This window comes from Acanthopagrus latus, chromosome 11 (genome assembly GCF_904848185.1).
Source record: "Acanthopagrus latus isolate v.2019 chromosome 11, fAcaLat1.1, whole genome shotgun sequence".
In the NCBI taxonomy this organism is placed as follows: Eukaryota; Metazoa; Chordata; class Actinopteri; order Spariformes; family Sparidae; genus Acanthopagrus; species Acanthopagrus latus.
In genome coordinates, this window is record NC_051049.1 from 12,386,111 (window position 1) to 12,407,390 (window position 21,280).

The 21,280-nt window shown below is 40.2% G+C and overlaps 2 protein-coding genes across 6 annotated transcripts; one reads left to right on the forward strand and one right to left on the reverse strand.

The window, feature by feature from the left end:
* The first annotated feature begins 3,580 nt into the window (after positions 1-3,580).
* On the forward strand, positions 3,581-14,375 carry c11h1orf112 (chromosome 11 C1orf112 homolog). Of its 5 annotated transcripts, none has more exons than XM_037114681.1 (25): positions 3,581-3,778; positions 4,009-4,137; positions 4,547-4,586; positions 4,671-4,759; positions 5,187-5,291; positions 5,589-5,729; positions 6,199-6,361; positions 6,472-6,556; positions 6,695-6,833; positions 7,040-7,129; positions 7,783-7,847; positions 7,937-8,085; positions 8,203-8,332; positions 8,505-8,691; positions 9,747-9,829; positions 9,969-10,020; positions 10,475-10,564; positions 11,149-11,334; positions 11,850-11,969; positions 12,067-12,162; positions 12,248-12,364; positions 12,922-13,026; positions 13,115-13,195; positions 13,277-13,411; positions 13,996-14,375. In XM_037114681.1, exons 2-25 carry the CDS (start codon positions 4,042-4,044, stop codon positions 14,182-14,184), a joined length of 2,733 nt encoding a protein of 910 aa, XP_036970576.1. In that variant the 5' UTR covers positions 3,581-3,778; positions 4,009-4,041; the 3' UTR covers positions 14,185-14,375. The 5 variants fall into 5 exon arrangements, with proteins under 5 accessions (XP_036970576.1, XP_036970577.1, XP_036970579.1 ...); XM_037114682.1 differs by having other exon boundaries at positions 4,051-4,137; XM_037114684.1 differs by lacking the exons at positions 3,581-3,778; positions 4,671-4,759 and adding an exon at positions 4,791-4,838 and having other exon boundaries at positions 4,547-4,631.
* A 182-nt stretch (positions 14,376-14,557) lies between these two features.
* On the reverse strand, positions 14,558-20,971 carry scyl3 (SCY1-like, kinase-like 3). The gene is made up of 14 exons (XM_037114687.1): positions 20,652-20,971; positions 20,336-20,520; positions 19,840-20,025; positions 19,576-19,689; positions 19,424-19,480; positions 19,234-19,336; positions 18,995-19,106; positions 18,834-18,911; positions 18,444-18,583; positions 17,960-18,150; positions 17,343-17,514; positions 16,570-16,740; positions 15,686-16,485; positions 14,558-15,161 (listed from the first exon to the last, which is right to left on the reverse strand). The coding sequence occupies exons 2-14, from the start codon at positions 20,498-20,500 to the stop codon at positions 15,099-15,101; spliced, it is 2,352 nt and encodes a 783-aa protein (XP_036970582.1). The 5' UTR covers positions 20,501-20,520; positions 20,652-20,971; the 3' UTR covers positions 14,558-15,098.
* Positions 20,972-21,280: the final 309 nt, after the last annotated feature.

The following is a 21,280-nucleotide window of genomic DNA, read 5'->3' on the forward strand; positions in this document are numbered from 1 at the left end:
TAAAGGGAAATTAAAATAAACATCACACCAAAGTTGAAACAGTTTGAACATCAACTGTCTAGAAAAAAGACAATTTCATGTAGACCAAGCTGCTACCCTTAAGAAGAAAAGGTGTTTTATAAAAGGTCATTTTTAACAGAGATTCAAAAGTGGGTACTGACTACTGACATATCTGCTCATAAATCAAAGTATTGGAATAATTGATTATATAATAATAATTTGATTCGATAATGGTGTTATAGAAATGTTCAGGTATACCTAAAGATCACAATTCATCCTGAGGACATTTCATGGCAATCCGTCCAACTCATCACCAAAGCCCTTCGTGAGAACCGCACCATGGATGTCTGTGAGACCTTTCGGCCAACTCATCTGGTAGTTTTCTCAGTGTCAGTGAAAACGTTGACTTCCTGTTGACACAGAGGAAAGGTCAGAGGATCACCGAAGTCAGGAGTCATCCTTGGTGAATGTGAACGTCTGTACAAAACATCGTAGTAATGCATCTTAAACAGCTGTTGTAAAGAGTACCCGAAAGTCATTATTGAATAAAAATAAAAAATATTATGATAAAAAGAAATTCATCTGTACAGTTGGGACTAGAGTAAAGGTTTATGATATTAAATGTATTTAAGTATCAAGAAAAAAATTCTGGCATTGAATGTACATAAGAATTAAAAGTGCAAGTATACTCCATACACTGGGCCAGATGAATCAATTCATTATTCAGGGTTTTTTTGCAGTTAACGGAATCATAGTTTTTATTGATTTGATTGTGGATAAACTGAAGCAATAAAGAAAGCTACCTCTGACCTGCAAAATGAGTAATGGGCTCATTAAAGTTATCAAATAAATGTAGTAAAAAGTATGATATTTTACTCACAAAATGTAGTGGAGTGGAAGTTTAAAGTAGCAGAAAATGGAAATGTTCAAGTCAAGTACAAGAACCTAAACATTGCACTTAAGTACAGTGCAGGAGTACTTAGTTGTATTCCATCACTGATGTTATTGTTGAATATTTCAATCTGGACAGCAGGGGAGCCTTCGAGCATCTGTATGTAAAACTGCGAAAGCCACCACCTAAAAAACAACAGCAACAAAAAGCCCACTTTATCATATTGAATAAAATCCAGCAAATCACTGTTCTAATCTGTGTCAGGCTGTTCAGATGACTTAAAGGGGAGAGTGACTTTTTCTCTCTTATTTGCAGTTGTAAATCTAAGTTATTGATATTAAAGACGTAATATACCTTTATTCCCACGAAATTCCACCATCCATTTCCATCGGTCTGCCTCCATTTCCTCTGGGTTTTCCCACAACAGGTTGATTGAGCATTTAATAGTAAATGTGGAGACCATTCTTGCCCTTACTTTTTTTTGTTGCTTGTGACTCACCATGTTGCTTGTGAGTAATAGAGAAAACACAGAGAGGAAGAGTGGTGTGATACCCTGCAGACTACAGAATTTGCCACTCTTGGCACTAAAGAGAGCGCCTTTCTCCTTCACCCTCAGGTCTAGACTAAATGTAGAAACCTGTGTTGTATGCCAGTTACCCTGTGACCTCAAAAAAGAAAACACGGAGCAATCTTCCTTCCGGTTTCCATCCCAAATCCAGAGCCAGTTTCCTGTAAACTGATAACCTCTGCATTATCTACAAACAGGGAGGTCAGCACAGGGGGGAGAAGACTGAAAAAGTGTTGGACTCGATCCTCTTACTGGAAGATGCATGTTACCGTCAAATGACGACACCTTTCTAGTGAAATCCCATCAATGAGATTTCACTAGAAAGGAGTAGAAAGGTGTCGTTAATGGGATTTCATGGAAATGTGTTTGTGTTGTCATTTAATTGTTAAAAGGGAAAGTCCTTCAATGTAATCTTTTATACTCTCTCAAAACAAAACCAAAACGTTCTTTCCATTTTAAATTGAAAACACCTTATTTTTGAAGTACATTGTGTTTTACTTTTTTGAGTACCTTTTGAAATGTATACTTTGTTAAATAAAAATGTGTCTATTTTTTATTGAAAAGCTTTGCAGTAATGGATAAGATGAACTTTACCTGTAATTTCTAAAGAGTTCTCTTACAAATTAAAAACTGTGCAATTAGAGAAGACAATCTATCCATATCGAAGCACACTAGGTCAAGATGCTGTAGAGACGCTGCACATTGCCCTCCTTATCAACATAACAAGCAAAGACAATTTATTTTACTATTGTATTCCACAATTTACAAATACCATCTATAAACACTGCAAGCAGCAGCACTGTAATGAACTGCACATGACGATAGATTAGCATCAATGTGGAGTCCTGTTTCCGAAACAAGAAGTCAGCCCCTTCCTGCATGGACTGCTGCTCACACCTCAGGCAGTTGGGAAACAGAGGTCCAGCCCTAACAAAAGCGTGATGGTTTACTTCAATGCTCCAGATCTTATCAGTCCAAACAATAGCCGACCAGACGACTGTTTTTATGGAGTCAGGCAGGTCACAGCCAGCAGAAAACCCAGACACCTGAGGGATATCATCCTTCCCTTAACTGATTTAAATACAATCTGAACATTCTTAATCATTTTCTTCATGGTCCCAGGAGCTGTTTGCTTAATATTTAAAAAAAAGAACAAACCTTTTTACATTTGATAACTTCTCCTTGTTTTGATGCGCTTCTTTCTAATCTCAAGCGTTGGGGATGTTTTTGTCCCTGTGTACTTTCCCTGCTATGTGTCACTTGTCTTCTGTGATTGCTGCCTCCAGAAACCTAACTCACCGGGGTCAAGCCAGAAACCATTGAAGTGATCAATCACAACAATGATATTGTCATCATATGTCATTGAGCAGTGACCTTATCAAATTTACACTTGATTAGTTACAGCATTTAAAGTTCATTAAAACATACAATAGAATTGTCACTTTTCATAGGTAAAATTAAAAATGGCCAAAATATATGAATGACTTTATATGCATAGTATTCACAAATGTATAAGACTATGCTATTGAGACTTCAGGTCATAGAAAATATGCGTTTCAATATCAATATTGTATACAGAAAAGTCACCCATACTGATAGTGTTTGAGTGAAAGCCTTAATGTGTCTGATATTAACTGTATCAAAACTAATTTTCTGGCAATAAATGTACTTAGGTATCAAAAGTACATGTACATGTATATAACTGTGTATTCAAGGTTGACTGATTGTTGACTTTGATTGCTGCTGATTGCTGATAAAATGAATACACATACAAAGACTTTACTATAGCCCCGATGCAGCCTGTAATCTGTAAAGTAACTAATAACTAAAGTTATCAAATAAATGTAGCAAAGTCAAGTACAGTATTTGCCTTCAAAATAAAGTGGAGTGGAATTGTGAGGTAGCAGAAAATGGAAATACTCAATATCTTAATACAGCACTCAGGTAAATGTATTTAGTTACATTACGTCACTGGTTAACATACAGCATGTATAAAACAGCCTGCTTATACTTAACCGTCACAGGGACTGTTGTTATTTTCAGCGCTTTTACAGTCGGTTAGTTCTCTGATTGGTTAAAAGCTTTGGTGTTTAATATTTCAGCCAATCGGAGTAAGGGTAGATGAGCCGCTGTTGTCACAACGTCACATCCGAGTCAGTCAGTGGCGGGCTGTATGTTTCTCCACAGTTCGACTCTGCTCTTTTCACTTATTGTGTTCTTCATATCAGTAGCTAACTAAAATGTAAAAGGTGGCGTAAAGAGAAATATACCCGTAGCAACGTTCGTGTGTCTCTGTGCTTTGTGCTGTCGCATTTATGGTAAGAAACTAAAAAGTCACGCACTAACATGCTAACGTTAGACGTTTTGCTTTAGCAAAACATACCATAGCAAACACAAGCTAACGTTAGCCTCAGTGCTCTCTAGCGACTTCTTAATCACATACGCTTTTTGTTTTGTAAGGAAATACTCACAAAGCTATCGTGCTAAGCTGAGTCACGGAGTGATTCACTCGCTGTTATTGTTCTAAACCTGTCTGTCGTTGGGATAGTTGTCCTGACCCTCCCCAGTGATCGCTGTCATCATGTCCCAGACCAACTCTCCTCTCCTCGACGAGGTGGTGCAGTGGAGTCAGGAAACCTGCCGCCAGGAGCTCAAGGCTGTCCTGCCAAAACTCACCATATCCTCTTAAACGTAACCCAGTTTCATTGTTGTCATAAAATAGCTCATAGCTGTAATACAGAAGTTGCCGTATGGGAAGTTCAGTGATATCCACCGTCTTGCAAGGTTTCTGTAATGCTTCAAATATTGGAAGGTGGGAAAAAAAAAAACAAAAAAACAACTTTGTTTGGGATTTTAACAATGAGGAGGTTGTATGCCTGTTATTATCAGTCACATTGAACATGATGAGAATGTTTGGTTACTATTAACTGTCCTCTGTGTGAAGCTGTCAACAAGTTTGTGTTATGCTCATACTAATCTATCATGTATCTGCACCACTATTTCAGTCCTGACGTACATTATGTGGCAGCCTTAGAAAGGGGAATTGAATTTGCTGTAATACTGTGATGTTCCTTAACAGTTTGCACTCTTTGCATCATAAGTCGGAGAGTTGGGATGATCATATACGTACGTTTCTTCGTTGCACAATTCGCCATTACTGTAATTTTTGATGTGAGTATGAGTTGTATTTAAAACATAACATCTCTGCAGGTGTACTGAAGATAATTACAGAAATGTTCCTCCCTCATATTGGGTTGTCAGAGCTTGAAGATGAGTGCTTATCCAAGATCTTACCAAAGGTAAACATGATGAATTCATATTTTCTCTTAGGACCTGTTTTGGGAATATCCTCACCAGCCTTTACTAAATAACATACAGGTCTGTAATATGGAATTATATTACCCAGAACTGTACAATTTTAGTTAATATAACATATTATAACACTTGGTTCAGTTTTCCATGTCTTTGGGCATTGTTGTTCTTATACTGAGACCTGTAAACGCCCCGAACAACTTTAATTAATGCAGTGGGTTTTCTGCACAATTAGCCAGATTAAATATTTGCCTTAAAAATACTTTTTTGCTCCCTGAGATCACAGGATTTGTTGATTGAAGTATTATTGTCTTGTGAATCACTGGTTTGTTTACATCTTCCCCCTTCTTTACTGTCCTTTGATGATTTTTTTGTGTGAATGTCTCCATTTTTGTCTGTCATCAATGTCTGCAGGTAGTGACGATGTTTGACAGCATGGTGAAAGAAATCTTGGACCAAGTTGGGGGGTTGTCCAGTCAAAATACGGAGCTGTGTTCCTTACTGAGGAACATTCTGCAGGTACTATTATTATTGTGTAATTATGGCGCAATGGTGCAGTTCGTACATCACAGCTTTATAGTATGTGTGGCAGTGTGGCAAATCTTTCCTCACCCAAATCGAGGGTCTAAGGACAGATGGTGTCATTCACTGTATAGATTGTAATGCCCCCTGAGGCAATGTGATTTTGATTTTGGCCTAAATAAATACAGTTTATTATGTATAGTATCGTGTATGTGATTATGTTTTTTCTGAAAAAACATTGTTCTCATTTGACAGCTCACCAGTATTTTGACAAGATCTTTCTGTGTCTTTCAGGCAATGATGCAGATAATTGATGCACTGTCCACTTGTGTGCGTCACGTTGGCACATTTGAGGAAGTACCTGACCTAGTGACTATCCGCTCGTTACCAGCTTGTATCCTGAAAATCCTGAGGGAAACATTTCAGCACTGCAAGGTTGGTCTGTTTGGTTCACCGGTGCTTTTAATGGCTACATTTATGTTCAAGATCATTTTTTGGATAGTGACAGTAAAGATGCAGTGGGGAAACGAGGGAGAGAGGGGTATGGCTTGCGACAAAGGGTGCAGGCTGGAATCGTACCAGTGACTGTTGTAACCATGTGGACATGCAGAATTCAGTTTGAGAGACTCAGTAGCTCATTTGTTTTTCATCCTCCTTTTCTTTCTTGTTATATAATTTTTCCTCACCAGAAGTTTTAACTGAGGTGTTGACAGTTCTTGAGTACATTACCAGAAAAATGTTGTGATAAACATCTTGTTGCAGCAGGAAACGTGACCACTTAGGGATGAAAGAGAACATAAAAGCCTGCCACAAATTAGTTTAAACAATCTCCATCTGTTTAAAAAGAACAAGCAGCATGGAAATCTTTGATGATAAGTGTAAGCTTACTGCCCGTTGTCCTCAGGACAGTGAGGTGGTGTACTGTGGTCGTCTGTCCCTGGTGGCTGATCTGCTGCAGGGACTCTTCAAGGAGGCCTACACCCTCCAGAAAGGTTTGTTGGAGCTGCTGGACAGGATCTCCCTCGACAGCAGCGCCTCAGAGGAGGAGGTCTCTGATATTGTAACAGGTGTGTGTATCTCTCTTTACCACCAGCACCTGTTTATCACAAAGCCTTTTGGTTGTTGTTCTTGTATACCTTCAATGTAATCTACAGTCTTATTTTTTCTTCTTACTCAGTGATTCACAGCCTGCTGGATATCTGCTCTATTATCTCCAACCTGGACATAGCACTACATGCAAACACATGGAAATTCCTCATCAAGTCAGTACAGCAGAGACTCAGTCTTGTTTTAATTAATGTCATCTCTTCATACTAGATGCACCTCTTACTAGTTTGATGCATGTAGTTGTCAGTTTGATTACTGAGTGACTTATTTTAAATGGTCATTACTCTATTCAGGCAGAGTTTGAAGTACCAGTCATTGGTTGAGGAACATTTACATCACAGTGACATCTGCAACAGCCTGTGTGACAACCTGTTGACCTCCTTTCACAACTGTGTGGAGCTGGCTGAACAGATTAAACATGGAGGTCTGCAGGTAGGAAAAATCTGGCTGGTAGTATGTAAGATAGAAATCATGTATTATTTGTAGCTTTTCAAAGTTTTACAGAAGCAGGGCAGATAATTGTTGTGACTTTTGTTCTCGCAGTACGTGTTTATCAGTGTAAGGTCAAGGTGAGACTTGATCTGTCTCCTTTTTGTTTTAATGCTCTTCCTTTTATGATTAATTTTGTCTTTTTACAGGAGGCAACACAAAGCACAGAATACAAGCTGTTCCAGAAATCTGCAAAGATGTGCAGATTTTTTGCCAACACTTTGGTTCATTACATAAAGGTACTAAAAATAGGATCTTCTTGGAACCATTTTGACTTTACAAAGTCACTGAGCACGTTAAAAAACAATCTTTATCTAATTTATGGAGTTACCAGATTATTCAAGTGGTCATGTAAACAGCATAATGCACTATGCCTTATTGTATAAAAGTGTCATTGGATTATGATAAATCAGATAAACCCAGTTTTTTCAGTTTTTAATATTCCCTTTTATTTGGTGCATGTATTCTATTAGTCTGGTTCCTTTGGTTCTTTTGCATCTGCATGTGTAAAAACGTAAAAGAAGAAGGAGAGCATTATTTTGCATGTTTTGTGAACCTAACAAATCCCACAAAAGTACAGCCTTGACTGGCTGAGACCCCATGATAAGGAACATCACGTTGACAGGATATAAAAACAGTTTTACGTCATGTACTTAGAAAGAAATCCAATTAATTGACTGAATCATGCAAACCTGTTTTTTCCATTACAGCATTTCTGAAGTGCATGTAAACACATTAAATCAGATTATTATCATAACCTGATTATTCACAGTTTATCTGATTATTGTGGTCGTGTAAACTTGCTCACTATTGTACTATCACTGTAACGTTTTCATTTTCTACTTTAGAATAAGGAGGAACTTCCTTCCCATCATTTGTTTTGTTTTAACAGGAATTCAAATTTTTTCTGGCAAAATATTGTAGCTGCTTTCACCAACTCTACATCCAGATCATCAGGTATTTGCAGTTTTAAGAAACAGGTTCAGACTACAATATATCTGGTGAGTGACAGTTATCAAGGAAACATACATTTTGATGTCTTGCAGTAAGTTCCCTCCCAGCCTGTGTGCTCCAGCGCTTCCCTCGGCTCTGTCCGAGGAGCTGAATGCAGCAGCTCTGGTTCCCATGGAGGCTCTCTTACTCCAGCTGTTGGCTTTCAGGCCCTTTGTTGATGTTGTCCTCCTGCCAGACCTCCGTGAGTTTAAAACATGTACTTTTTCCAGATACTGTGTCAGGGTTGATTAAAAACTTCACTCAGTATTAATATTCATAAAACAATCCTAGAATAACACCTTGTCTTGTTTGTCTGCAGGGTTAAGTCCTGAACATGAGCTTCCTCAGTGTCTTTTGCTGGTGAACGCCCTAGGTCAGCTCAGTTCCCAAACAGAGGAGGTGCTGCAACTTTGGTACTCTGGCAGCCAGTTCTCAGAAGAGACACCCAGGTAAAGATGGGGGTCTTAGTATTTATGATCAGCTGAAATTTTGGGGTATAAAAGTAAAACTGTATGTTTCATTCATGCAGTCTGGAAAAAATGCACTATTCTTTATTGGAGTTAATGTTTAGATATATGTAAAATGGTTCTTAAGTTGTTTTGCCACCCTGTCTGTCTCCAGGCTGCCTCTCTACCAGGCGCTGTTCACCAGCTTTAGGCGATGCAGTACTGAGCGTCAGGTGCCGGTGCTGTTGCCAGGGCTGATGATGAAGGGTCAGGCCCAAATCAAGGTCACTCTGCACCACCACATCTGTGTACAGCTCTGTGCCAGTGTGGCTGCACTTCCTCCAGTGTACTTTCCTGTGCTGGTGAGCACGCGAGCACACACACTGTATTATAAGCAGCATCAGTAGGAATAGCAGTAACATTTCAACTTTGTGCCGACATGTATGTTTTGGGTCAGGCTTCATCTGTGCTCACTTCTCCCCTCACTGGACATAGAAATCCAGCATCTGTCATGGTAGCAGATTTAACTTTTCAAGTAGTAGCAGCGAACGTGCTTTCATGTCATCGGTCAGAGGAAGCCGATTGGCAGGCCACATTACAAATAATCAAGTTGTTTCATACAAACAGGATTTGTTGTAGTTGCGGGTGTGGTGCTTTGGAACAACAAAGCCCATCCTTCTCACCGCAGGGTCATGATGAAACATGCCAAGATGTGCCTTTAATCAATTTGTCTCAAGTCTCACATGGACCTGACCTGACCTCAAACTCTTCTGTTAATGGTTGCTTGGCATGAATTTGACTTTATCGTGTTCTTTTTTCCTTTGATCACGATAACTGGCTTCTTCTTGGTCCAGAAAGGGATATGCTGGAGGATATTACTGACCAGTATTAGTATATCACAGATATTTCATATCCATACTAGCAGATGTCAAATATTGGAATGCATTAGCAACCACAGACTGCATGCTTATTTTTAAAAAACTAAACTATGCGGACATTTGTTTATGTATCAGAGTAAAGGGGGATGAATACTTTTGCACACCACACTTTTCTGTTTTTTATTTGTAAAATAAAATGTAAAACCATGTATCATTTTCCTGCCACTTCACAATTATGTGCCACTTTGTGTTGGTCTATCACACAAAATCCCAATAAAATACATTTGCATTTGTGGTTAAAATGTGACAAAATGTGGAAAAGTTCAAGGGGGGTGAATAGTTTTTGCAAGTTGGAAGCAATTTGTTTATTTTAGATATCTAATCGCATTTGGCCATATCTGTACTTTTGTTCAGGATTTCCTGTAATTTATGTTGTTCTTTCACTTTCATTTTGTTTTAAACTTCTTGATATTTTGTTATTTTGCCTCCCTGATACTATCTGGCTGGCTGACTCCTTCCTTTTTATCTCTCTCTGTCAGGAGCGCTGTTTGGCAGATGCTGTGCTGGAGGCTGATACACAAACAGCTCTGTTGGCAACAGATGTATGGTGCTTTACAGCACGGTGGGAGCTTGTATACATAATCATTCGCATAAAACCAAAAAAACCATAGAACTGCTGCCATAGTTTTTTATTTATTTTTTAATCATTTCTTTCTATTCTTTATTGAATCAACTCCATATTTTGTCTTCTTTGCTCACAGGTATGGGACAGCCGAACTTTGTCTTCATCATGTCTGCCTCATTGCTCAGCTGGTGGGTAGAGACCAGGAAAACACACATGATCCAATTGAGAGAATACATTTTTGTGGTTTTATTTTGATTTGAAAAATGGCACTTTGCTGTAGACACTACAAGGTCATGGATGTGTCTCCATGTCTATGACCTTTCTCTGAGCGCTTTCTAAAATAACTCTAAATCCCCTTAATCGCTCTCTGTAGGGATATTTATTAGTATGGGGTCCTCCCTGTTTTCTGTGGCACCCTGACAGAGGTGACAATTGGTGTTGTTGGACCTTAGGGCCACTTTCTCATAAACTGTTACGTCATTACGTCATCAGATTGAGCTAGTTTCCACTCATCTCCATACACGTCTCCCTCCTTCAGCTCTTCACCTTTCCTTGTCCCTGATGCCCTGGTGATTTTACTCCCCCTGAGCGTTCACACTGACACTCATACTGTTCCTCACCTCCACTCTGCTTCTCATTCAGGTGAAAGCTTGCACCACTGAGTGTTACCAGTCGTTCCACCTGGGCCTGCTGCTCAGACGCCTGGTCTTCCTCATGACGCCGAGCCACCAGGTCAGAAACAATTGCAACTGGAATCTGAATTTTTTTGACCTCACAAAATTTAGTGTCACTGCATTTCCAATTTGCATTGGCTGTGTATTGACATTCATTCAAAAACTGAGAACCACCACATACTGCCATTACATTTAACAGTGAATATTTGTGATGAGGGAGAGAAAACTTTAGAACAGTGACTGGAAGAATTGGGCCTAACATTGAGATTTTTTTTTCATGTCACTTATATGTACATGAAGTATAAAGAAATCTTCATAAGTATGTAAATATACTGTCCTATTTAATCTGTTCTAAATAGGACAGTATATTTACATACATATAAAGATTTTTTTATATTTCAAATACATATAAGTATCATGAAAAATCCACAAAATAAGGTGCTGTGCCACCAAAACAGAGGACTGTCCAACACATTTGTCCACATTCTCTGATAGGTCATCAGCTGGGTTGAGATCTGGTGACAGTACAGTCCATAGTATATGATCATTTTCATGCTTGAACCATAAAAACACATTGAACTGTACAACTTTATTACCTGTAAGGTGATTATTTTTAACAATGCAAAATGTTTGTTTTTCCAGATGGAGCTGGTGGCACGGTTCCCACCCTCTGAGGTGGAAAACCTTCAAGTGTGGCGACATGTCCTCCTCAGAGCTCTTTCACAAGATGCCCGTTACCGTGTAGTGACAGACATCATTGGCCTGACTCAGAAAGCTCTGACTGACTGGCAGAATGGAGGGTACAAACTAGGACAAGTGCACAAAGTGGTGAGGACAAGTTCAGATATTGGTGGTGGCAGAGGTTTAACACTCTGTTGAACTAGTCTCAACCAGTCATTGCTTTTTGTAAATGTCATTCACGGTTTAGGTTAATATCTGCTTTGTGCTAAAGTCAAAATGCAATGACTGTGCAAAGACAAAACAAGCAACTTATACTGTATTTCTAAGATCTTACACATGCTCATCTAAACTCTGCCGATGTTAATTCTAATTGAAAGATAGATATAAATCACATTAGCGTGCATTCACTTGTATTTAGCTGAAGGTCAAATGCATTGTGGAATTTTTAAATCTAAATTTAACTTGATGCATAAAAGATCTGTCTTTCTATCCCCCTTCAATAACTTCTGCTTCAAGGGTCATTTTGTCTGGCTGATTTGGATCACATTCTTGCCAAATAAGATTAAATCCAATGTAGAAAACAATACAAGGAAGCAGGGTGGGGGGATCTGGAATGGAAACATGCAGAAATGTAGTATTTACAGAGCCCCTGCTGTGTCCAGAATGTGGTGCTGTTAGCCCTCCAAGCAGCAGTTCGTGAGCAGTCATCTCCAGAAGAGCAGTGTGTGCTGTCTGCAGTGAGGATCATCACACAGCTCTGGTCACGAATGAGTCCAGACCAGGTGAGATCCAAGTACACAAACACACCCCAACAGATGCACATGCAACATGCACAGATTTTATGCGTAATCATTATCCCTGTAACTCATCATACTCCAGCTGCAGACCCACCCTGTCCTCCGTAGTACTCTGCAGCTGCTTCTGTCAATATCAGCCATTTTAGTGAAGAACCTCGAACATCATATCATCCTTCAGGTATACTATTAGTTTTCACAATTCAAATTAAACATGTTGAATGGAGAATACTTCTGTTGACTGTATGTGTGTCTATGTGTTCTAGGCTTTGCTGTGTGTGGATGCTGTTGTGTCTCAGGGGTGTGCAGAGCCTCAGCTGCTGCTGGCTGCTCTGGAGTTGCTCTCCTCTCTGGGGACGATCTTTGTTCCTCCCGACAGCCAGGTAATGAAACCATATTATTACTCTGAGGCTTTTAGCTTTCACGTCCTTGCAACCCTTTCTTAAGGTTGCACAAGGACAATAATTTCATTGCTTTTTTTGGAAGTCACTCTCAAAATCTTTGACCCTGTAAGCCTCAGGAGTGATGCCTTAGGTAAAAGAAAGTGGTGTTCAATAAGTTCATTCAAATTTTGATCATCTGCGGTTTGTTATTTGCCAACTATGATAGATAATGAAGAGTATTTGGGTTTTGGACTGTTGGCTGGACAAAAGAAGCAATTTTAAGACATCATTTTAATATGCAATTCTCTCAAAGTTTTACAGACTGAACTATTAATTGCGAAGACAATCAGCAGATTAATCAGAATTGAAAATAATCATTAGTATGCATTTTTAAAAATCACTTTGGTTGCTTGCATTTTGTTATGATCATTTGATTTAAATTTTGTAAGTTATCATTAGTTGAGTAAGATTAATAAAATGTAATTTCTGAAAATGCTTTTCTGAACCTCACAATATTCTCATATTTTCTCTCTCACACCAACTTTTTTGTCCCTCAGAATCAAATTCTGCCGAGGCTGAGCAGCCTGTTTGGAGTCCTGTTGTCTGACAGATCCTGGCTGCTCCACCAGCATGCCCTGGAGGCCTTTTCTCACTTTGCAGAGGTATGGTTGGATATCAGCAGCTGTTACCAGTGTTTCAGAAGCAAACCCCTGTATGTCATAAACTTAATGTGTTCTTTTGGCATTCAAGATCACAAACCACGAAGAGGTCATCTCCCAGAGTTTGTGTGACGAAGATACCAAGACAAAGGTGGTGAACTATCTTAGCAAGGTAAGGTTTGCCAGTATTTTGTGATGAAGATTAACTCAAGATGAAAAATATGGACGTAAACAAGCGTGTGTTTTGTTGTAGACTGTGAATGCACAAGGAGATGTGGAATCACGGCTCCAGAGGCTCAAGCTGGAGTCGGCAGTTATTGACCAACACAATAAGAGGCTGGAAAAAGCTTCCAACAAACAGGCTGCTGACGCAGTTGTAGATTCAGAGGTTAGTGATGTCATCAAGTTAAATCAATCAGGTTAAATTAAAACTTTATTCACAGGCTTCTTGATTATGCTCATGCTGCTTCTTCACATGTATACTGCTTAGCAGCTTGACAGCACCTCCTAGTGTATATGTCATAATATGAACCAGGCTTTTCTTAATGATTATTTTAGTACTTTTCAAATTTTTTTATTTGAGAATTCAAAAGAACTGAAATTTGATCAAGTCCCTGGCTATAAACAAACTGGGAACATCATGATTCCCAGTGGAGTTTATTATTTAATGCCAGTTAAATTATTTTTTTAGAAACTTATTAATTGGCAAGATTTATGTGTTTGCCATCCTGAGGTTCATATTTCTAGTAGCTCAGTCCAAACATCCCCTTACAATAGCAAACATGCTCTAAAATATTGATTTAGCAAAATACTTATCTGTAAAATACATAATGTAATGTCCTGAGCAGCAACTTCAAATTTAATCTGTAAAATCAGACTTCTGACTTGTCTGATGTCAAAAAATAGAATTTCAGTGAGTGAGAATTTAATTTATGAAGATGTATTTCCCCTGTAAATATTCCTCCCTCGCAGCCATGCCCAAAGAGAGCTCGGCAGGAGACCAGTGCAGAGGAGGAGTACAGCCGCTACATCCAGACAGCTGAGAGTGCTTTGAAAGCCCTTCAGGCTCTCAGTGCACCACCTCCACAGTGGCTGGGATCCAGACTAAAGGAGCTGCAGACCCTCATAACCAACATTAGTACAGCCAGACACACAACATAGCTGCTCCAGTTCATTTTCCATTCCCAGATTGTGTACTTTTTTGTATAGAAAATATATTTAATTACAGCCTGACCCTGTGGAAGGCTATTTACCCTTTACTGCTGCTGCTGAAAATGTTATTCACTTTTTAAACCTGTGTTGAATCTTGATTGATGCTGTTGTTTATTAAACTTTTTTTTGATTACAAAGCAGTCATTTGTTTGTATTTACCAAGTCACACAGAAGTCTTTAACAACTTAGTTATCAAAATTGTTTCTATATCTCACCAACTTCCCTGTCTGCAAGTAAGAATTTCCTCACAGCTGCCCAACACGAGTGCAATTCTTTAATAAAATGTAAATCTGACATACTAATAAAACAGAACAGGGTCATACTTGATCCAGTAAAATCTTTACTTCACCAGCAACCAAAAAAACAAATAAATTATGTAATTCCTATTTCACATTCATTCAAAGTGCAAACCTTCTGTAAATCAAACCTGACACCTTGTGTCTTGCCAAAAAGTCTATGTTGATCTTCATGCCAGTAGCAAAGTTGGCACGCTTTAACCAAAAAAAAAAAAAAAAGCAGATGAAAACAGGATGATATTCACCTCTGATTAAGGTCCTTATTCACCTCCAGGTGACAAGTGTCAGTTGGCAAAAGAATTAAGAATGGCTTCAAGTCCACCACCATCTGATTAACGTCCAATCCTTCCAGTTTAAAATCAAGTAATCTTAAAGAACAGGCTGATAATAAATGTCTGGAAACCAACAGAACAGGATTAAAAGGTCCCATCCAATTATTACTCTTACTGCATCATGCTGTTAAATGAGAACTGAAGCAACTTTCAGCCTATAGGCTCACTGAAATGGTGCATCAGGATTTTAGTTTTCCAGTAGTTAGTTCTTTTGCTCCAGACGGATCAAACATCATCACCAGGCATTCTCATCCTCCCAGTTAAGGTCCTCTTCGCCTCCCCAGCCGTCTGTTTCAGCCTTAGAGAGAAAGAAAGAAAACAAAAAAGAACAATTATAAACAGCTCCAAGTTTGTAAATTCTCACGGATGGATGTCTATAAAACTATGAACAAAACAGAAAAAGTGACATCTTAATTATGGATTATGTAGTGATTAAACACTTGGTTCACTACATTCTTCTTCTTGCACCAATGTCTGTTTTAAATGCTATTAAGTGTACTACAACAAAACAAATCCAGCTTCCATTTTCAAGTATTTTAAGTTTTATTTATTTTAAGTTTTTATTTTATTTTTTTGTTTGTTTTTTTTTGTTTTTTTTGCGCTTTTCACAACTTAAAAAAAACACCCTGTGAGAAAGGTGTTGTAAACAGACACTGGCCAGTATTAAGGGATCCCAAAAGGATCCAGTGAGCCTCATATTTAGTGTTTTTATGTCGTTTTTAAGTATAGATGCACATTAAATCAGCCTCCTTCAACCTTAGAAACCCGGTCCACTCAAACTCCCTGGAGATAAAATTCGATCCACCACACACACACACTCACCTCAGTCAGGTTGGCAGCTGCAAACTTGGCAGTGAGTGTTGCAGTATCGATGGATGAGTCAACCTGCAGAGATTCTGTGTTTTCTGAAGATGCTGCAGACAACCCAGCATCACTCACACTGCTCTCCTCCAGGGGCAGCAGAGCAGGAGAGGACAGCTTAATGTCTGGCACCATGTCTGCAAACAGATCCAGCTCTGGGTCCAGCTCTACCTTTTTCTTCACCTTGATGGTGAACTCCTCGCCCAGACCTTCTGTCCCCCCGTTCTTTTGTGGCACTTTAGGTTTGGGCTTGGGGTTTAATGGGCTGTGTGAGTCTCTCTCCTCTTGAGCCCACCCATCGTCCCATGAGGAAGTGGTCTTGCTCTCTGTAGACTGTCTCAGTGTCGAAGTCAGTTTGAGGGGTTTGGAGGAGCCCAGTCTTAGTGCTTCAGGAACATGTTGTACAGGTGTAGTGATGCCCCCTCTGGGTGGGGTGAGTATAACTGGGTCTGTTAAAGGAGCCGTCGGGGAGAGATCTGAGGTAGGTTCAGTGTCCTCAAAGTCGTCCCAAGGCTCCTCTTCAATCTGCGGATGTGAGAGTGGTACTCTGCTGCGGACCGGATCTTCTCTCTCTGAGGCCTGAATGTGGATCTGGACCGACTGTCCACCTCTGCTCTCGTTCTCTTCGGGGTCGTTCCAGTCAGGCCAGTCCTCCACTGGGCCTTCTGGTCTGTCAGTCTGCTCGGGGCTGTATGACAGCGGCTCCACCACACGTTCCTGATGAAAGCCGTTCAAGGGTAGAGACATCTGTCTACTGACATCTGAAACATGTCAGAAACAGACTTAGCTGCAGGCACAACTTTGAATTTTAATTATAAGTATGAAGGCTAGGGTTGAGGTCATACCTGATTTTGATGCCACAGGGTAACTTCTTGGAGTCTCCTTACCACCTGCTAAATTACCCATATGACCTAGGACCAGGCCTTCAGTTCCCACCGGCCTGGGAAACAAACTCAAGACTTTGGAAGGCTGGGCTATCTGAGGGTGAGAGACTCCAACGATATGGACCGGTGAAGCTAAAGAGAAAGCAAAGAATGTTTTCAACCCAGATCCTCTAGTTTGACCTGACAAACTGAGATAACCTGTTATTTGAACCTTGAGGCTAATTCTTTGACACACACTAACCTGGTGACAGCTGATGATTCCAATATACAAATATATGCCTTCAGCTTATCCCGATTACTGCTGCTAGGGTTTGAACACACCTTTACTGGTTGACTGACAATATTAAATTCAAGATTCTACTTGAACCTTAATACAAAAGGGAAAAAAATGTCTCCCATCAGTCCCAAACTAGGATCAACAAAAGGGCAGCTGAGGAGCCTTAAGAGTTTAAATAACTCTGGTCTTAAATCACTCGTCAAATAATTCATAAACTTTCTGTTATGATTCTCAGATTGTCTTGTTTAATACTGCCAGCTGTTCTCTTGTTGTGAGCAGGCTTTAGAAAAAATGAAAAGTTCATTTGAGTTTGAGATGACGAAAGATGGCAAAATGTACGCACATCTTCAAGTTCAACTAACAAAACACAAGTAAATTAAATTCGATTAAAGATGACTAATATTGATAAAGCAGCCATCATTGTAATTGTCATTATTATTTGTCGAGTGTTACTTACTTTCAGGTGTGACCTCTGTAGACTTGGTGAAGTTGGGTGTGGTGCGTTTGAAGACCTTGGTTCGCTCTCCACCAACCACCACTTGAGCCCCTAGCAGCGGCACCAACACTGCCAGACTCTGCAGTGTCATGGCAACCAGCGAATCATTGGTGTCTCTCATTCCTAACAAAACCTGCAGCCCCAAACAAACACAACAAATATTATGTAACAAACAATATTACATAATGACAATTATGGCTAAGCTCAAATGAAACAAATATTTCCCTTTCAAGTGTAATTTCCAGATAAGAATATGCCCATCTGACTTATTATTTATCGATCTCATACCGTATTTATGATCATTTTTTTTTTTATATTGTGAAGGAATAGATTAACATTTTTAGAGTAAGCAAGGCTAGCATTTATCCCCTCCCCAGTTATTGTGCTAAGCTAATCTCTTCTTGGCTCAAGTTCCATAACTAATGTACAGACATGAGAGTCGTATTAATCTCCCTGATCTCTCAGCAGAAAAGTGAACAAGCATAGTTCCAAAAATGTTAAACCATTCCTTTCTGCTAAGCTTCGTGTTCACCACTGACATCAAAGTCAAATATTCTGGTACTATGTCAACACTCCACCTGAGGTAGGATCTGGTTTTTGAGCTCATCATGGGAGAAGAACTCAGCATAGATGTGGATGTGAGCCAGCAACACGATCCTGATGTGTTCCTCGTTGACCTTGAAGAGCTTGAGAAGCTGAGGAATCACGTGTTTACGGTAAAGGGACACAGACAGCAGGCATTCTTCACCGCTACCTCCACTGCTGGAATCTGTCCACACAGATGAAATAAAGAGCTGGAGCATTAGCAACCACAACTTTTTTTCATTATCTAGATGATTTGCAGGTATACATCAACAAATAGTTACTGTCAGTATGATAACATATAGATGCATCATGGCAATAAAAAAGGTCAATAAACAACAACATAATAACTAATACAAATATTCAAACCTCCTCTTTATAAATGCCTGAACAACCACTTAACCACCACACGCTTATTTCTCTTTGATAAGGGATTAAAAGACATGAGTTATTTTTAGCAGCATTGAAGATCCGTCTTACCCTTCTTTGGCCTTAGAAGATGAGGCAGGAAGCTTTTGACAGCCATGGGCTCTGCAAAAACCAGAGAGTTGAGGAGTTTGGGGACCAGGCGTGCAGCCATGAGCTCTTCAGGGAGACTCTGGGCCCGATCCAGAAGAAACCTGCAAAAAAAAACAAAAAACTATGAGCTTGTTGAGCAAAATAAGTTATAGTAAACATTATACATTATTTCACCGAGGGAATGTATAATCAACACTATTGTACTTTTCACTTGTTATGATCTTTAGTCTAAAAGGGTCAAATATAACATTAGTGTATGATACTTCACTGCATGAAGTCAACCCATTACTTACAAAAGTGCATACTACAGAAAGATGACAATATTTAAAGCATGACAATATTTTTTCTCACTTGAAGAATTCATTCTTTTCTTCTTCCGTCTTCAAGGTCAGGCTCTTCAGAAAATTCATCACATCCAGAAAGTCATTCCTGTTCATAGAAAAGTACATGTGTTAAAAAACACATTTTCAGTTTTTAAAAATAACAGCAAAAGCAAACACAACAACACTTACCTGAAAAAGTCATGAGTCAGCAGGGAGCTGAGTGGAGGCCGAGACAATGGGTCAGAGTTCAGCAGGCCCGCCTGCAGGGTCTTCGTCAGGCTGTCAGACAGCTCCTGTGACACTGGAGACAACAAAGGAAGGAGAAAGATCACCAAATGTAAGACGAAGTGCCTGACTATACGCTGACACCATGATGCAGATGCACTTTAAGGTTGACGGAAACACTGTGAGGTCATCACTCTACTTACCATAGCCATTAAGGAGAGTGAGAAGAGTTTCCACCATCATACCAAAAGAGTAACAGTCCCGAGAGTGAGCGCTCTTCTCTGGCAGCATTTTGAAGCCCTCAGCCTGTCAATAATAACGTGTTTCATGAGAACTTGTGAACAAAGAGTAAGTTGCTCCATTTTTTTCTGTCATGATCTGTAATTTGCTTACCTGCTCTTCTGGAGGAATGCAGCTGGCCTCTCTCACATTCTGAATACTTGTGAGAAACTGAAATAAAAAATTGAAACATAAAACTGACATGTTAAGTCTTCAAAGGTCTGAATTGTGGAGCCAAAAGGCACTCAACCTATCACTCATCTTACCTCAGGTGTTGCCTCAGAGAACTTGCAGACGGTCTCCATTCCTCCAAGTTTCCAATGACCATCTTCGCTGACAAATACAGATGAAATGCAGACGTTGTTGTGGCTTGATTTGCCCTGGTGTTAAAGGATGACAGGTTAGGAACTTACAAGTGCCTAAAGGACAGACAGACAATGCCTTCAGGACACCATGTTTCATTAAGATAGCTGCCCAGGTGCCCCCCAGATGCATCTACAGCGACCCGCGGCATGTTTCTTTTTGCTCACCCTCTCGTGCAGAAAGATAAGTGCCTGCAGGAGGTCATAGATGCCTGCGCAGATTTCCTCCGGAGAGAGGCTGTCCAGCAGCAGCTCCAGAGGCTGCACACGCTCTGTCACCAGGTGGATGCCACCATCCTGCACTGAGCAGGACAGGAAGCGCAGCAGGCATGGATGCCTCAGGGTCTTCAAGTGCTGTAGGAAATTAAAGCATTTCTTTATTTCCTGTGAAAAATGAATGTCATGTAGCTGATTGAAAACCCAATAGTAGGAAGTGATTATGCATCCTGAGAACTAAAACCACTAATTAGCAACGTCAAGAAAACACAGAGTGCGCTTAATGTCAAGCATTAATGTACTTCACCTGAGCGAGGAGAATGACGGCACAGAGTTCAATGCAATCTAATTAACCCCTGGGAAACTTGTATGTACAAGACACTAAAACAACAACTGTATATACAGCTACTGTAAGACAGCCAGTGTGACGAAGCTTCAGCATAACTACCTTGGCAGCTTTGTTGACTTTGTCTTCGTTGCCTCGCTTGTGAACAAACACGGAAGCGGGCTTTCCATCTTGGAGCATCGCCGAGTGCATCGTTAGTCCGGAGGGCAGGGTCAGGAGTGGCTCCTCCAGGGTGCAGCTCCGCACCGCGCTGCTCTCAGCTCCCATGGCCGCGCTTGTTCCCGGACCTGGAGGGCAATGAGACGGGCAGAGGGACGTCAAACATGCAAGCCGAACGCGAAGTGTAGCAGCGCAAAGTTGTCAGTCGTTAAACAAGCACATATAAACGCTGTTCTGAGTGATGTCGACACACTGGTACCTGTTTCACTGGACTGGTTGACCGCTGCTGTGAGAGAAGTTAGCTGCTGTTATTAGTTGCCTAGCTGGCTAACCTCCGCGCTACGTTAGCCAGCTTGTCATTGCTATGCTCGTCGGCAGCACTTCCGCCTCGAAACTATCATGCTACTCGCGATAAGCGCAGAAGTGACCACGTTATTTTTGCGAAATTGTCGAACGGTCAGTTTTAAAAAAAGAGGCACAAGATAAATTCCTCGTTACTTCTCGACAAATCACGGATGCTAACGTGGAGCGAAAGCTGCGCTGTAAACACGGAGTCTTCCGGTAAAAGACAAGCGTTCAACCGCGGAGCAGGGGGCCGTGGTGCTTTTAAAACTTTGAAATGAGTCACTCAGGCTCGTTAGCCTCAATTATTGAAAGCAGTTGTCAATATATAGGTGATTATATCATTTAAGCATAAACTGCCACACTAATTGGCTAAAATGCAACTCTTGAAAATCACACGAAATTACAAACACCCCTACTCTGAACTCTAATGGTTGAAGCCAAAGTGGTGCGAGATAACGCAGGTATGTGCCCGGAGAGGTGACTACCATATGGTGACTAAAATGTTAATAGAAACGGTCAGAATCCGTCTAAAAACATCAGAAG